The sequence below is a fragment of the Cupressus sempervirens genome, chromosome 5 (genome assembly GCF_028749045.1).
Source record: "Cupressus sempervirens isolate cs-2001-9-10 chromosome 5, ASM2874904v1, whole genome shotgun sequence".
Classification (NCBI taxonomy): domain Eukaryota; kingdom Viridiplantae; phylum Streptophyta; class Pinopsida; order Cupressales; family Cupressaceae; genus Cupressus; species Cupressus sempervirens.
Window position 1 is genome coordinate 67,330,256 of NC_143122.1, and position 17,287 is coordinate 67,347,542.

Consider the following 17,287-nt stretch of genomic DNA (forward strand, 5'->3'; position numbering starts at 1 on the left):
GGTGGCGAAAGGAGTAGGGCGACATCTTCAGCATTCAATATAGGAAGGTTAACAAGAACAGAATTAATTGTCATTTAGACACCGGTCAGAATATATGACACAGTGACAGCGCAAGCAGAGGTGACAGTCATTTTTCAAGGTCAAGCCGTAGGCGGAAATGAGTTAATCGGGTGCCATTTTATATTAAACCTCACCAGATCTGACAGGCGGTGATCTCAGTGCGAGTTGTGACATCTTATAGCGATTAAAAACTGAGACAATTGTAAATATATTGCATACTCTACCGTCTACATGGGTCCAAGGGAGAAGATCTCTGTCTAAGATTGCATACCAGTCGCCAAGGGGGGGTTTTGGATTCATCGGCTTTGAGTATTTATATAGCCGACTCGACGGATTGCGAAGACCAGGCTGGAAACGGCGGTCAGCACGAATTGCGTCCATTCTGGTAGGCGGGATTGGGAATCTCCAAATCGCGAAGGGCAGGGCCGCATCCATTAGCGGTGTTACAGGCCGAATCCGTGGAGGAAGAGTTTGGTATCAACATGCAGAATGCACACACGTAATGCTGGTGTACTGGATCCCTGAAGGTCCTCGCGCACTTCCTGCTAATGCTTCTCAACAAGTGGAGGAATTTCACAAGTGCTACTGGTCGGGCATTTCAGGCACCCGTTGGAGAGTTGCAATGAAGGATTATCATTTGCTCTCGTTCACGGAGTCAAGAAATTTCAGGTTCTTAAAGGTTGCTTCTATCCTTTGAAAGGAACATTCAGTCATTGTTATACGATTGGTAACATAATTAACCTGAATACAGATTGTATTACCATTACATTTGGTAAATCGATTGAGACATTATTTCCTTAACCATTTAATAGTTGAAGTTTGGTAAATTTGTAGAACATTGTCTTAAAGTGCGGTTTCAGATTTCAAACAAGTGTTTTTACGAATTGTCTCAGTTTAGGCATTTGGTTCTTTAGTGATTACTTGCAAACTATTTGACGAATTGCCACAGTACAATGTTGGGATTTAGTGACCTTTATAGCTAGGGTCATTTCAGTGGTATCAGAGCTGAAGTATAAAGAGTTTTTTTTGGTGCTGGAGAAAGCAATAACCTGTCAGGCTTATTTCAATTTTTTCCACTTGACCAATAATTCTTAGTAGTTTTTTCTTCTTGTCTGCATCTACGTTGCCCCCAGTGGCTCCTCGACTCATTCCAAGATGTTATCCTTCGATGCTGGATTACTTCTCACCTTTGATCATGTCCCCTCTTTTAGCTCAGTCTAGCAGAGACATGTGAGTTAGCTTATTATGGGGTCTTGTAGGCTGACAGGGTTGGATAGAGACCCAATATGGTTATTCAGTGTTGGGGACTTGGTGTTCTGGTAGTTATTGATCAATTGGGAGACGTTCCTTGGTTTTAGGAGGCAATTCCTACTTTTTAGAAGGTATGATCTTGCCCAGGGTTGGGTGTCCATGAGATTACTCTTTGGGTTCAGTTTCAGAGGGATAGGGCTTGTTTCCTAAATTTTAGGAGCATCCCTAGATTTTAGGGATGAGATTGCCAGTGGATCCTTGATTTCCGACTTTAGTCACAGATAGGTGACAGGATGATTTTATGGTTTGTGATGTCAGTTGGGCATTTCGTGGCTATTTGGGTTATATTTTTAATATTTCCTAAGTTAGCATTTAATAATTAAATAAGGCTAAGTTATAGCCATTTTGGAGTAATAAGGGGTTTTTGGCCTCATCTGGATTGCTTATCCCTTGGTGTAATAGCTCATTGGAAAGGTCTTGAACTTTTCTAAATATTTCTCTTTTGACTCAGAGCATTTCGGTGAACAGATTTCTTTTTATTGGGAAAAAGGTCATTTTTTGGATACTTGACCACTTTAAAAATGAGAAATATTATTTTATAACCCAACGCCACATGGAGACACTTTTAGGATTCGAGTGAAGTTTGGTGGGTTATAAGGAGATGAAGACAAAGTTTGAAGGTATTATTGACATATTACATTTTGGATTTGGGTTTTGGGCTCTGATTGAGCTTTCAGCATTTGGGATGCCAAACCCTCTTGCTTTGCCTGTTTGGGACGTAGCTCCCAAAAAAATGGTTTGGATTCTTAGCAGTCAGAAGCATCTTGGAGGTTGTGCATTGTTTCTTCAGGGGAACGCAGTATTGAGTCAGAATTTTAGCTGGGGTTTGAACATTTTATCCACGTGTGGGCACTTTGCAGCTGTATGGTCACCCCTGGCAGCCATATTCATTCCCACGTGCAGCACTTGAAGAGCTGGAATTTGACCGTAACTTCTTTCTGGGCTCATATTTCTCATTCACGCCTTTAGGTTGGCTCTGTCCTTGGTTGTATTCATCCGGATATGATTATAAATCTTCATTTGGTTACTTATTAGGCACATATTCAGGAATATTTGCTTGAAGCGACTTTGTTTTAAATATATTTGGAATACATGTTCAGAACTTGTTCATGTTATTGTACTTCTATTATTATTTATTGAAAATCATCAAAAATACAAAACTATCAAACTCTTTTGCAACTTTTGTCTAGCTCTACAAGAAAATTTTAATAAACAGGGAAAACAAATTTAAAAATATAAATTTATAGCAGATCAGCGGAAGAGATCCATCATGGATCTTTCAGTGGTATTAGAGCTTACATCCTGCTAGCCTGTAGGGTTTGTGAGAAATTGTCACAACAAATTTCAGCAAAAGTCTCGATAATTCATTTAAGCATTTGGTTACTAGCTAAAAAGTTTTGATAATTCATTTCAGCATTTGGGTACTGGCTAAAAAATTTTGATAATTCATTTTTGGCATTTGGGTATTGGATAAAAAGTTTTGATAATTCATTTTGACATTTGGATGTTGGCCATAAAGTTTTGATAATTCATTTTGGCAAGGGTTTGGAATAGACCAGGAACCTACCATGGCTAGAAATAAAAATGGGTGCTCTAAGGTTTCATCTTTGTTAACAAGTACAAGTAAGATGCCTCTCGCCAAGACATTCAATGTCGCAGTTGTCAGCCGACTGGATGGTCCCGACGGTGTTTCTGTAGTCGACTGATTGACTGTCGTTGGTGTTTTGTATTTTGTAGCCGACGGGTAAATAGTTTATAGTGGACATAATGATTGTGGCCGACAGACTCCTTCGGGAAGGTTCGGCAGATAGTATTTATATCCCGTTTGGGATTATTGTAAAGCATCTGCTATCTTCTATCATTGATCTTATCTTATCAAGCATAATGTAATGTCTGGCATATGCGAATATAATTTTGCTATTTTGTTCCATTATCTGTATGCGTTGATTTCTTTACCAGTACGGTAAATATTTGGCGCCGTTGCCTTATGAATCTAGAAGGTGGGAGGAATGAAGATTAATGCCAAATCAGCTTAGCAAGGATCAGAATAAGGTCAAGGGAAAAGATGGAACCCGTACTGCGCAAGAGAATTTAATTCTGGCATAGCAAGTCGAACGTCGACGGAGATTTCAGAAGATTGCCGACGGAAACCGGAGTGCCGAAGAATTGTTAGAGGAGACTCGACAGCGGGTGGAATTGGTGGAAGAAGCACGGGAGGAGTTCTCGAATTTGTGTTCGCCGAGGGGAGACAATTCAGACGGAAGAGCATCAACTCGCACGGCTCGCAGTGTCGAGGGCGCACGAGTGTGGAGTGACCTCTTCGTCCGGGATACACTTCCACAAGAGACAACTTCAGAAGATCCTTCTTCTCTAAGGTTCGCAGCTGTTGAGCCCTCCGGTGTGGGAATTCAAACCTCTGGTGTGGGAGTGCAGACCGCCGGTGTGGGAGTGCAAACCTCCGATGTGGGAGTGCAGACCTCCGGTGTTGGAGTAAACAGCGCAGGACCCAGTAACGCCTCTCTACCAACTTTAGTTGTGATGGCGGGAACCCATATATCCGTGGGATCTGTCCTCGACGATTTCAGACTTGTTTTGTAGATAGGGGTTGGCCAGCAGTGGAGACAACTGAGATGTTGGCAAATTGGGCTACTGAGCCGGAGTTGGGACCCAGTGACACCCCTATGATGAAGCTGGCACATGAGATTGTGGGATTGTACAAGGATGTTTACTATGGTCGTCGGTGTGGGGAGGCAGACAAGGTTGCAGCAGAGAGATCATTGACAGCTGAGAGTGAGGCTAGACAGAAGCTAGCCGCCGACTTGGCCGACCAGCAGGCAGCATGGGCTGTAGAGCGAGCGGCACTACTGGCAGATATGGCAGCAGCGGTGCAGGAGAGGGACGTGGCTAGGCAAGGTACAGAGGCGGCGGTCCGAGATAAGGATGCGGTTGAGCACGAGATGCAGTTAGCTAGGAGGTAGGCTATGGATGTGGCGCTTTTTCTAAAGGAGGCCGTCGAGGTTAATTCCCAGATTCAGACAGATCTCCGCATCAGGATAGAGTAGGTGTATGAGTTACGTCGCCAGCAACACTCTTCTGGGATGCCTCCTTCTCTCTAGTATTTCTTCTGTTGTCTGTAAGTTGTCTCCTAATTTTGTTAGTCGTTAGGAGACGACTTTTCTTTTTGGGGGGATGGTGTCAGTCGACTGGATGGTCCCGGCGGTGTTTCTGTAGCCGACGGATTGACTGTCGTCGGTGTTTTGTATTTTGTAGCCAACGGGTAAATAGTTTGTAGTGGACATAATGATTGTGGCCGATGGACTCCTTCGGGAAGGTTCGGCGGATAGTATATATATCCCGTTTGGGATCACTGTAAAGCATCTGCTATCTTCTATCATTGATCTTATCTTATCAAGCATAATGTAATGTCTGGCATATGCGAATATAATTCTACTATTTTGTTCCATTGTCTGTATGTGTTGATTTCTTTACCAGTACGGTAAACAACAGTTATGAGTAGCTACCATCAGTATTGTTCTCTTCCTAAGGAGATAAACCTCCTTTCCTTTACAAAATTTATGGGTGTACCTGAAGCAGATGATAACTAGGTATCTACAAGCTCTTTTCAGCAGCAAAAAGAGAAAGAAATATTAAATGATAATAAAGAAGCCATTGGTCACAAATTGGAAGAGATTACAATAAGGGGACAAACCATTAGAGATGTTGGAAATGTGACACCAAGGTGTGAGGCCTATTCTGAAATTTGCAACAGCAGTGCAAATCATGAGGTAACATTTATTTCAAATGGAGGTAATGATGTTGATGATGGTATTCAACTTAAGAATGGAACAACAAGTAATACAAAGGGTCAGGATTATTTTTGTGAGTTTGCACAAGAGTATAATCCGAACAGGGATTTCAGAGGCATTGGGTGATGAGACTTCATGTCATGATGAGTCTGATTTCTTAGAGCATACCCTAGAAATCAGAGTAGTGTGTACTCATAGTGACACTGAATCCCAAGATCGTGATTTGGTTGTATGTGTAGACACATGGGGAGTTGATGAGAGTGAGCATAGTGTGGTGACAACAGTTTCATCATTGATAGAGGAGGTGGTCTCAGAGGTACAAAGTTGCAGTACTATAAATGAGGATACATGCATTAGTGAATGCATATTGGATACTCCTTACAACGATGTACATGACTCCGACACAGTATTCTACCATAGCGCAGATTCAGAGGTAGTACACATGCCTGAGAACTATCATTTTCAGACTCCTCATCGCTTGATTAGACAACTCAGGGTTGATGACAAGAGGGTAGACATAGTGGTTGAGCACTTTGATGTCACTTGACAGATGTTATTTACACTCAATTGGAGTGCTCTTATGACTTATGAGCAGGATAGTGGAGGATTTTCCATGGCAGATTTCCATGTGCTTCATAAGGCTATGGGGATATTGAAGCAAGACTTATACTATCCGTGTTGTGATAGTGTAATCCCATCTTCAGAGGATATAGTTATTGACTGTAGGCACCTAACTCAGGAGTTTGGGATGATTGGTTGGTGGGACTAACAAACGATCCAGCATTATGTCAAGAAGTTTCCGACATGGGCTATCACATCTATATCACAGAGACTTCATTCGGGATCATGGTTACAGGATGATGTGGGTATTAGTAGACATGATGCTTTGGACGATTATTACTTTTGTGGTGGTATCACAGTGGTTGTGGAGAGATGGCATGATAGAGGTTTCTAGTTATCCCTATTTATACCTGATGGATGGGTGTTGGTTCAGATGGTGTTGGAATCTGGGTGTTGTTTTGTTTGACGCCTTGTCTTATAGGGATTCCAATATGTTACCACCTTGGTTGTGGGACACTCTCATCCAGTGTGGGATCCTGGTATTATCCTATGTAGTGCATTTGATTGGGCGATCCTTGATGTGTTGCTTCATTTCACACACCCAGGAGTGTATATCAGAGTGACGCAATAGGAGTTTGTTCATTGCTTGTGGGCAAGCATCTCCGAGAGGGGAGGACTGTCATGTCCCCTCTTTTAGCTCAGTCTAGCAGAGACATGTGAGACAAGGTTGGATAGAGACCCAATATGGTTATTCAGTGTTGGGGACTTGATGTTTTGGCAGTTATTGATCAGTTGGGAGACGTTCCTTGTTTTTAGAAGGCAGATCCTACTTTTAAGGAGGTATGATCTTGCCTAGGGTTGGGTCTCCATGAGATTATTCTTTGGGTTCAGTTTCAAAGGGATAGGGCTTGGTTCCTAAATTTTAGGAGCATCCCTAGATTTTAGGGATGAGATTGCTAGTGGATCCTTGATTTCCGGCTTCAGTCACAGATAGGTGATAGGGTGATTTTATGGTTTGTGATGTCAGTTGGGCATTTCGTGGCTATTTGGGTTATATTTTTAATATTTCCTAAGTTAGAGTTTAATAATTAAATAAGGCTAAGTTATAGACATTTTGGAGTAATAAGGGGTTTTTGGCCTCATCTGGATTGCTTATCCCTTGGTGTAATAGCTCATTGGAAAGGTCTTGAACTTTTCTAAATATTTCTCTTTTGACTCGGAGCATTTCGGTGAACGGATTTCTTTCTATTGGGAAAAAGGTCATTTTCTGGATACTTCACCACTTTAAAAATGAGAAATATATTATTTTATAACCCAACGCCACATGGAGACACTTTTAGGGTTTGAGCTAAGTTTGGTGGGTTATAAGGAGATGAAGACAAAGTTCGAAGGTATTATTGACATATTACATTTTGGATTTGGGTTTTGGGCACTGATTGAGCTTTCAGCATTTGGGATGCCAAACCCTCTTGCTTTGCCTGTTTGGGACGTAGCCCCCAAAACAGTGGTTTGGATTCTTAGTAGTCAGAAGCATCTTGGAGATTGTGCATTGTTTCTTCAGGGGAATGCAGTATTGAGTCAGAGTTTTAGCTGGGGTTTGGACATTTTATCCACGTGTGGGCACTTTGCAGCTGTACGGTCGTGCCTGGCAGCCATATTCTTTTCCACGTGTAGCACTTGAAGAGCTGGAATCTAGTCGTAACTTCTTTATGGGCTCATATTTCTCATTCACGCCTTCAGGTTGGCTTTGTCCTTGGTTGTATTCATCCGGATATGATTATAAATCTTCATCTGGTTACTTATTAGGCATATATTCAAGAAAATTTGCTTGAAGCGACTTTGTTTTAAATATATTTGGAATACATGTTCTGGACTGGTTCATGTTATTGTACTTCTGTTATTACTTATTGAAAATCATAAAAAATACAAAACTATCAAACCCTTCTGCAACTTTTGTCCAACTTTGCAAGAAAATTTTAATAAACAAGGAAAACAAATTTAAAAATATAAATTTACAGCAGATCAGCAGAAGAGATCCATCAGGGATCTTTCAGGGGTGTTAAGTGGTTGTCTTTTTCGGTTTTGTTCTCTGCTTACTCTGCTTTCTTGTTTGCTCTTTCCTTGGACACCTTTTGGTGTTCATGCTGACCGCCGTGGCCTTGTTGCATATTTTCAGTCCCTTAGGCTCATGTGGTCCCCTGTTGGACAATAATACATTTATCTTATCTTATCTTGATGGTTTTGAAGTATATGTTGCCACAATTTCTTCTCTTATTTTTTTTGGCTACTTGCTCCAATCCGTAAATTGAGAATTTGCCTTGTGAATATTATCAAAATGATATAGATCAACAACATTAAAAACAGGTGAAATTTGTGAAAATCAAATATTGCATGGTTCAATCATTTTCTGTACGAGTTTGTTAGAGGCCCCCCATTCTCTTCAGATAGAATTCTCTTTGCATTTGGTTATGCTTTGCTTCAGCTGTTCGTATACTTGATTACATATCTCCATCATTATTCTATAAAGCCCTCAACTTAAGCACTTCTCATGCTCATAGCTGCCACATTGTACAGCTTGGTGATTACAGTTTGGTGATACCCCTTGTAGTATGTCCATGCCCCATCTGAAATGGTGTTCCCCATATACATATAACCATATGCAAATTCAGCTTGTGCCAAAGACCAATTACATTGTCCCAGCATTTCTCTCTACTATGCATCTTAACAGGTTTCCACTTCAGATCACAACTTCAGTTTGTTCATCCATTTATGGATGATATACTGAACTGAACAGCAATTTAGTACCCAGCTTCCACTGATGTCCATTGGAAGTGGCCAGTGGCCAACAACCTTGGTATCTCCATTAGATACAATACTTTTTAAGCATCTGTGCAATCTCACCACATGAAAAAAAAATTCCTCTATCTGTGACTTTTTTATGCAACGAAATGCACCATCATGAAAAACCTATAACTTAAATGACAAAATTGAGTTATTACCTCTTTGATTTTGGGCTAATCACAGTACAAAGTCCATGCTTACGTCTTCCAATGGTCTTTCGGATATAGGCACTAGTTCCTAGATTCCTGCATTTGGATTTGTACCCTTGGTATATCATACAACCTTGCACAAACTTCTTTCGAGTTTGGCTAGCATTGGCTAATAGTTTCTTTCACTCAATTGCCAGTGTCTTATTAGTGGGAAAGTGTTACACTAAATGTCGACTATGCATTCTTTCATAATATTCTTTAATGAAATGGCAATTCAGTGTATTTATAATGGAGATGAAAGGCTTTAAACATAAGGAGATACAAGACGATGTTTCTAAAAGAATTGATTGTATATAGAATGCAGAAAATTGAAAGGTGCTTAACTAACTTACAATGCATAAATGACCATTAAATAATATGAAGTTATAAATAGCAGTATTACTCTTGAGTATTCTAGTCAATGAAATTTTTGATTGCTTTGCATGAGTTCACCACGACTGCTGTTGAATGTTGCAAACAACAGAACATTGTAATCATCTTCAAATGGTCTGTAATCTTGACTGATAATGCTACTGTAAGATTTTTAAATTTTTGGTATGCTAATGAGGTGGGTAGTTTCTGTCCTCTAGGCGATGCATACAATAAAGCATAGATCTTATTTGATGCCTCCTTACTGAAGCAGAACACATTGATATTTAGAAAAAAAATCTAATATAAGAAATATTATCATCCCAAATTTTCTCCTCCTCACCCCCTTGCAGAATCTAAAATTTGAAATGGTTTCAAATTTATTTGGGTTGTAAATCATCTTACATTTGAATCTTGAGAAAGCATTAAGATTTTTTATATTGATACATTTAGGGAAAATTTTCCCATGTGTGAAGGATAAAAAGGAAAAACACAAACTGCGAAGAATTTGCAAAAATATAAATTCAGTTCAAATGACTTAAGAAATATGTCTATTCAGATGGTGCAATTCACCAAGAATAATGTTGAGAATTAAGCACATCCAAAGATAGATGAAACAAAGAAAGGGAAATTCACAAAATCTTATTAGTATTCATTAATTTTATCTTGCCTCAAAACCAAAACAAAAGAAATTGTGTGTTGCAAATACTTTTGTGCTTAAATGAGTATACATTCCCCACAGAATCTGAAGCTATTCTAGTCTGACATTTATGATGCGAAAAGGTAGTGCCATGTACTTCATGTGGTTCCTAAATTGCTCAAAAATAAATTTCCAATCACATAGGCAATATTTTGTCTCTGTATAAAGAAAGATGGTTGTGAAAAAGCTCCTTACATCTCTTTTGTCACACTTAAAATGTAATGTCCCCTTTCTAGCATTCATAGCATGATGTTGTCGTTAGCCTATTTCGCCACAGTCCCGTAGGCTAACTAGGACATTAAAGGGGCTTAGAGGCCATTTGGCCTAGACAGTTTCAGTTGCAGGTCTTTCTGAGGGGTTCTGGGGCAACTTTGGGCATAATTACTATTTATAGTAAGTCATCTTGGACATGGCCGGACATTCAGTCACAGTGGTATGTCGATGGTAATTGTTTAAAATCGACAGGAAAACTTATTTATCATTGATAAGATTTGTTATGCATTGATAAAGCCATTTTATAAAGTTAAATTTAAATATTTAACTTTATTAATGCATAGACTATAGTTTGTGGGAAATATTTAAATTAAAAGAGTTCCCTTTATTTTTATAACACATTGGAGACATAAGGTACATAAAGGGAGTTATGTTTTATCCCACATTGAGAAAACGAAGGATTGAGCTCTTGTGAGAACACTATAAAAGAAATGGAAGAGCTTTTTTTTTGTATGCTTGGATGAAGATTAATGTTATGTTGCTGGATATCTGATTATCGGGCTTCGAGGACGGAATCCCTCTTTGCTAGCATTCTCTTCGCTGTTGGAAGACACAGTCAGGAGGATCAAGGGTGTTTTCACTTCAAGAAACACACTGGGTTTCATTTGGGGCGTTCGCATAAAGAAATTTACAAGGGTTTGAGGTGCAGATCTGAAGTTAGTTATTGCTATAGTGCCGCATGAACAGTATTTTGCTATAGTTGGCATGAACAGTATTTTGCTACAGTACGGTGTGAACAGTGTTGGTATCAAGTTTACTTGTTTTTCCGGTTGATTAGAAGTTTGGAGGGCTGCCGACTACATCTGCAAAATACTACGGCAACTAATTCCAGGTTTCTTCTGTCAAATTTTGATACTTTGCATAATAATTGTTGAATACAAGTCTGAATAGTTGTTGCAGCCTTTAAGGCAGCTGTAAGTGCACATCTACATTTAAAAATCACCCTTTTATCAGCAGATTGAAAGAGTTTCCAGATTTTTCATATACTGTTGAATGTGTGCCAAGTGTTTGTGAAAATGTTATGATGTGTATTATGCATTTTAATGTCACTTCATAGTTGTTCGTAAATCTACTCATTGGAAAGCAATTTATTGAGGAAATCAGCTTTATGAGTTTGCATACAAAGTGTTTGACAATATTCCTTAAGTTAAATTTCTACAAGTCAAAGTTCAAATCAGGGGAGGATATTACATAAAATGAGCAGCTTTTATGGATCCCACAACAATTCTCAAGTAATGAAAATTGAGTTTACTCTATATTTTACCATGCCCTCCGTTTTCTATTACAATATTAAATAATTTTATGAAAGTGGGGCAGCTTATTTTTGCCTTTGTTTTTGGCCCATCTAACAACCTTCTAAGTATTCAATATTTTGTTTTGTGCCCATTCTACAGAACATGAGAATTTAGAGAGGAAATGGTTATAACCCTATATATCTAGAGCAGTTGAAATAATCTTTTAAAGTTTGTCAAGCACATATACTGTGAGATGTAAGAGATATAGTGTGGAAATTCATTTAGAAACAAATAATAAGACAATTAATTTGTTTCAAGTAGATCTTTGCTAAATGCTTATGTCTATTATTAGTTTTGTTTGTATTCAGGTACACTACTTTGTATTTGCTGCTGCTCATCCTTAGTCTCTTTCAGTATTTTTATACATCCAACTCACCTCCTGGGTAAGAATTGAACTCTTTTCTTCATTTTGTTATAGGTATTTAAAATACATGAAATTTTAACAAATCTGAATCTGTGAATTTAATCAGTTTCTCTCAATTAAATTATCGTCTGTACATAGGTATGTTCTTGAAGTGCTGAATAGAAATAATGAAGAGGAAGCTGGTATGAAACATGGAATTGATTTCACTTCCAGGTAAGGCTCTAGGTTTGGAACATAAAATGCTATTTGCCTTTGAACTGTTTGTAATTTGAGCTCTTACATGGCTTTGAAAGACAGCTCTGCATCAAGTAAAGAGGCAAAAATGACTTTGTCTGTAAATCCTCCTGGTTATGGAACTACTACTTATGGAACTGACAAGGGCAAAGGGCCAGCTCAGGGTGAGCTACATGGAGAGGCAATTTCATTGCCCATAGATGTTCCTCATAATAGAACTATTATTTATGGAAGTTCCCGGGGCAAAGGACAAGATCAGTTTAAACTAAAGGAAGAGATGATCACATCGGCTTCACATCAAAGCAGGCAAGTTGGCTTTGTCTGTCCCTTGATTTCTTCCTGCTTAAAAACAGGTCAACATCATCCAATATTTTCGGCTCTGCATAATTGTGTTGCAATTGTACTGCTATCTGTTTTAATAATAATTACTCTGATTAGTATGGGATATTGGCAGCTACTGAATTATAATTACTTCTGAAATTTCCTTCCTTTAATAGCTGATGATATGTGTCAAATCCGTGGTTGCTTGCAGAAGTTCAACATGCGCTTACTGTCATTGCTGGCAGGTAATCTCAGTAAATTAATTATTTGTTTCTTTGAGAGTTTAAGGCCATGCCACAATCAAGCTATAATAGGAAAGCATATGGGAAAATGAAATCCATGTAGAATTCTAAAGTTCTATGCAGTTCTTGTTTAGAGGAATTAGCTAAAATGAATAATAATATATTTTGAGTTCTTGAAGGAGAAACATGACATGGAAGCACGATGTCTGTATTGCAATTTTTTTGAAAGAAATGTTTCATTTAATTATTTAATTTTTTTTATTAGGAATTTTGTGAGCTGCAAATTATAGCCACTTCCATAAATGTTTGTGATGTTAGTTTGCTTTGATTGTTGAAGAAAAACTTATAGTTTGTCACCAATACGGTTTTTGGTGTTTCTATGACCCCACAGTATACAACGATTCAGGAACAGTTAGGAAAGATTCTGCTGACCTATATAGCTCTAATAAGGAATGTGCATCTAATGTGTGTCTGCCAATATCACTGTTCCTGCTCTTTGTACTCGGGATCCTCATAAAATGTTTCTTTATTTGTTTGGTAAACAAAATTATAGATAGCCTAAGCCGTTGCTGTTCAGCAGATCATCACTAAATGATTACTAACACCACCTATTATTCTGAGCTATTCCATAAATGAATAAAAGCTTTTGAAAAGATTTTTCAAAATAAAATGAGGAATCTTGACATTTCAGGTCTGGACATCCAGTTCATCTGCTTTGGAGCCTCCATTGATAATTTCTATAGGATTTTCAACTGATCCAAGTGGATTTCATGAAAAGTGGAGATTTTTGTGATGTGATCATTTTGTATTCAAGAGGTTTTTGATTTGGTTATGAATCCTCTATTTATGAAGGGATGCCCATAAAGTGATATATTGTAGTGGATTTGCCTTGCGGTCTCAAACCAATTACAAATGTTTTGTAATGGCCACAAGTGTGGACAATTTTTTTCTCACAATTAAATGCAATATGTAAAACTAAGTGTGTAGCTGCAACCTTAGTGCAAAAAAATCAAAATTTAAATAGTATTGTCATTTTGTATATGATGCAAGAGCATTTTGGGTGTAAGAGCAATCTTGCATCACCCAAAAATATTTTATCTTCTCTCTTTTCTATTTTAACAAGGACTAGTAGAAGGGTGGTTACTATTTATGGGAACTAGCTATTGTTTACCGCATAGATTAATTGATTGATGCACACAGACAACGAATAAGAACAACCGCAATACTCCTTTATTCGCACATGCCAAAAGATTACATAATGCTTCATAAGACAAGATCAGGTAAGATGATTTACAATGATCCTAGACGGGGTATAAATACTTTCCGCCGAACCTTCCCGAAGGGGTCCATCAGCTACAAAACAATCCTAATCTACCCGTTGGCCAAAATCTTTACCGATGACATGAACTCGTCGGCCCGTCGGCTACAAAATCTTTACCGACGACAACACCCTGTCGGCTATAGTTTCTACTGACGACATCATCCCCCCCAAAAGAAAAAGTCGTCTCTGGACGACAATTACAAAATACAATTACAACATATCCAAAACAAAATACACTAACTGGTCTCCAAAATGTGTTGCATCTGTAGCCTCTGTGAACACCATACTGTCTCCTTAATCAAGTTAACCTTGATAGCCACCCGTGCCGCTTTCTCTGCTTTCAACTGCTGGGTAACCTGAGTCAAGCGTCGCTGAACTGCCTTCAACTGGATGATCAACTCCTCCCGAGCTCTCTGTGCATCCACCAAGACAGCCTCATGTCCAACACCCACTCCAAGTGCCTTTGGTATATAGACACTCCATGCTTGCAGGAGCTCTAGGTCTCATCAACTGGTCAAACTTCCCACGACTGATATCTGCAACAACTGGGGGTCTAGGGGCAACGCCCCCAGCGGGGTCGAGGGGCAGTGCCCCCACAGGGTCCTGGGGCAATGCCCAAATTAGCACTCTGAAACCCACACAAAACTGCATGGAACACAACATTTCCGCAATTTTCTTCTGATTCCACACTCTTTCTGGCAATCATTTGATGTTTTCCATTCTCTTTGGCATTATGCGTTACTAATTCCGAACAATTTGAATCTGTTGATTTTTTTTTTTTGCTTTTTTGAAAACCTCCTACCACCCTTCTTCTGTGTCTACCGATGTACTGCAATCTTCTTCTCCCTCTCCAGAACAAAAGGCTTCCTGTGGGTCTCCTTCCGCAGCAAAGGACATTTCGTAGCAAAGGTGTCCGTGGGACACCGTGCCCGCAGGACAGTCAGTGTCCGTTGGCGGTGCTCGCGGGGCAGTGTTCGCGGCTAGAGCTCACGAGATACTTAGTGTCCACGGGACCACTTTTGCTCTTTTTTTTTTCTTCTTCCTGGCGAAACTCTCTTCCCAGAAACTTGCACGATCTTATCCGGCATCGGAACGTAATCATACACTTGAGTTATCCCCGTAGCCTGTCTTTTCAAAGTGCATTGAACCACAGATTGAGCTCTGGAGCGCTTCTTCCCAATAATCGAAGAGACGCTTTTTCTAAAAAGGGCTCCTTTTGAATCCCCCTTAGAAGAATCCCTTATATCCCTCCCTCGCATTTGAACCTTGGGTGATCGCTTCTTTGGATGCCTCTTTATGGAGTCCAACACAACCAATGGACAATCCTCATTATCTTGATCAGTGGCCCATTGTGCCTACAATCACTTTTGCTTGAGTTTGTTCAGATTATACAACCCTTCGCTTAGGCCTTCAACGCCACGTACCATGAATTCTGTCGGTTGCCATTCCTTGTCGTCAACTATATTCTTGATTTTAGAACCTTCACTCTGTATTGCTGAAGTTTTTATTGAGCTTGTTCTCTTTGTTTCCTGTGCAGACCGTACAATGTGTTTTCCCTGCTGCCGGCACCCTTCTAATAGATTAGTGGTTCGTCGTAATCTTTTCTTCTTGTGCAGTCGTACTATGGGATCTTTCCTTTTTTTGGGTTCGTACTGTATGTTCTTCCCTTCAGCTTCAGCCATAACCGCCTTTCCTTCTTCCACTTCTCTGTATTCTTTCGGACATTCATTTTCCTCTTCTTTCTCACCTTCGTCCACTCTTAACATATTACAACTTGGAAAGAGTTCGTAGTCCTCTATCTGCCAGTGGTAAAGATCATTGACAGAATCCAAATCGTCGTCTATTGATCCTCCTTCCAACCGTAGGACTCCCTCCTGATCTGGTTCCATACGCTGCCTCCCTTCATCTTCTGCTTCAAAATCTGAGGACAAAGCTTCTTCCCCCACCATCTGGGTGTGCAAATCAATGACGAATTTTCTCCCTTTGCTTTCAAGTGACAAAGTGTTTTTCTTCTAGTCATGTTTAACCCTAGCTTGAATAAGCCATCCGCGGCCTAGAATGGCGTCGTATCCTTTTCTCTTCAGCGGGATCATGACAAAGTCAAGCAGGAATGGTTGTGTGCCAATCCTCACCGGTTGTGCCAACAGAACGCCGGGAGGTTTAATGCCTTGTTGGTCTGCTGTCAACAATTGGAATGTAGGTGGCCACAACGTCAGTTGTCCCAGCTTCCTCGAGGTGTCAACTATTGTGTCTGTGAGAACATGTTCGAGGATCCCCATCTCGACGACTGCCGGATGCCGTTCGAATGTGAGCGCTAGCAACATTGGAACTTCTTCGCCTGTGGCAATTTCCTTCCCTCTACCTGGTTCTCCCGATACCTTAGGAATTGGCACAAAAATTGTGAGAGCGGACCAGAGCTGAGGCATCGTAAGAAGCAAATCATTTATCTTGACTGGTACCTCCGTTTGTAAAATTTGCCGTACAATGTTTTGTTCAACGAAATTCCTCGCCGAAGTGCCGATGGTGTCCTTCAATTGAGATGTTTCTGCCTGTGATGCCTTTTCAATCTCCGCCCGTGCTTCCCCAAATTTCCTCTTTTCTTCTGCTGGGTTCGGGTACTCTTTTGCTTGCCTCTGCGTAATCACCAAAACCTCTTCTTCATCTGTCCCGACAGTGATCAAGTTGACTCCAGACTTCGGGCACTTGGCATCTTCATGATTGTCGGGTTCGCACCATATGCATAACAGTTTCGGTGTGTTCGTCATTGTACAATCTCGGGCGAAGTGGCCCCACAAATTGCATGCTCGGCATTGAACGATCGGCCGTCCGTTTGCATCATACTGGATTTGACTTCGGTTGCCATTGTTATTGTTATTGTTCGCATTGTTATTGTTGTTTTGCCCTCTGCTATCATTCCTGTACTCACCCGAAGTGGCACCATCAATGTTTGTATTTCCGTTCCCTCCTGACATGGAAGCTGCCTGTGCCAGGAGCACTTGTTGATGTCCTCTGGTTTTCATATTGAAGGGGCATTCTTTTATGGAATGTCCCATGATCTGGCAAATCTCGCAAAATTGGTTTTTTGGATAGGACCCTTTAGTATGACCTTTCGTCTTACATTCCGTGCACCACAGCTCACTTCCCTTTCTCTCCTTCTGCATGTTTTTAGATTCCTTCATCATACGGATCATGTCCTTCTGTAGGGCTTGGACCTTCTTGCTACTGTTTTCATCATCACTGCTATCTTCTCCCGAGGACGCATCGTCATCTGAGTCGGAGGAACTATTCTTCTTCTTTTTCATCCTCTGCTCGCTTTCCAAGTTCATCGCTCTATTGTATGCTTCTGTGTATGATGACGGCGGCACAATTTTCATCTTCTTCCGCAACTTCGGGCGTAGGCC

General features: G+C 40.1%; 1 protein-coding gene across 1 annotated transcript in view; it reads left to right on the top strand.

The window, feature by feature from the left end:
- Positions 1-17,287, top strand: part of LOC149554580 (DHHC-type zinc finger family protein) — a 79,745-nt gene that overhangs the window by 10,369 nt on the left and 52,089 nt on the right. Inside the window, exons 3-6 of the mRNA XM_089828633.1 lie at positions 11,713-11,787; positions 11,907-11,981; positions 12,066-12,308; positions 12,535-12,568. Of these exons, the coding sequence (XP_089684759.1) occupies positions 11,713-11,787; positions 11,907-11,981; positions 12,066-12,308; positions 12,535-12,568 (427 nt within the window). The remainder of the gene's footprint in view (positions 1-11,712; positions 11,788-11,906; positions 11,982-12,065; positions 12,309-12,534; positions 12,569-17,287) is intronic.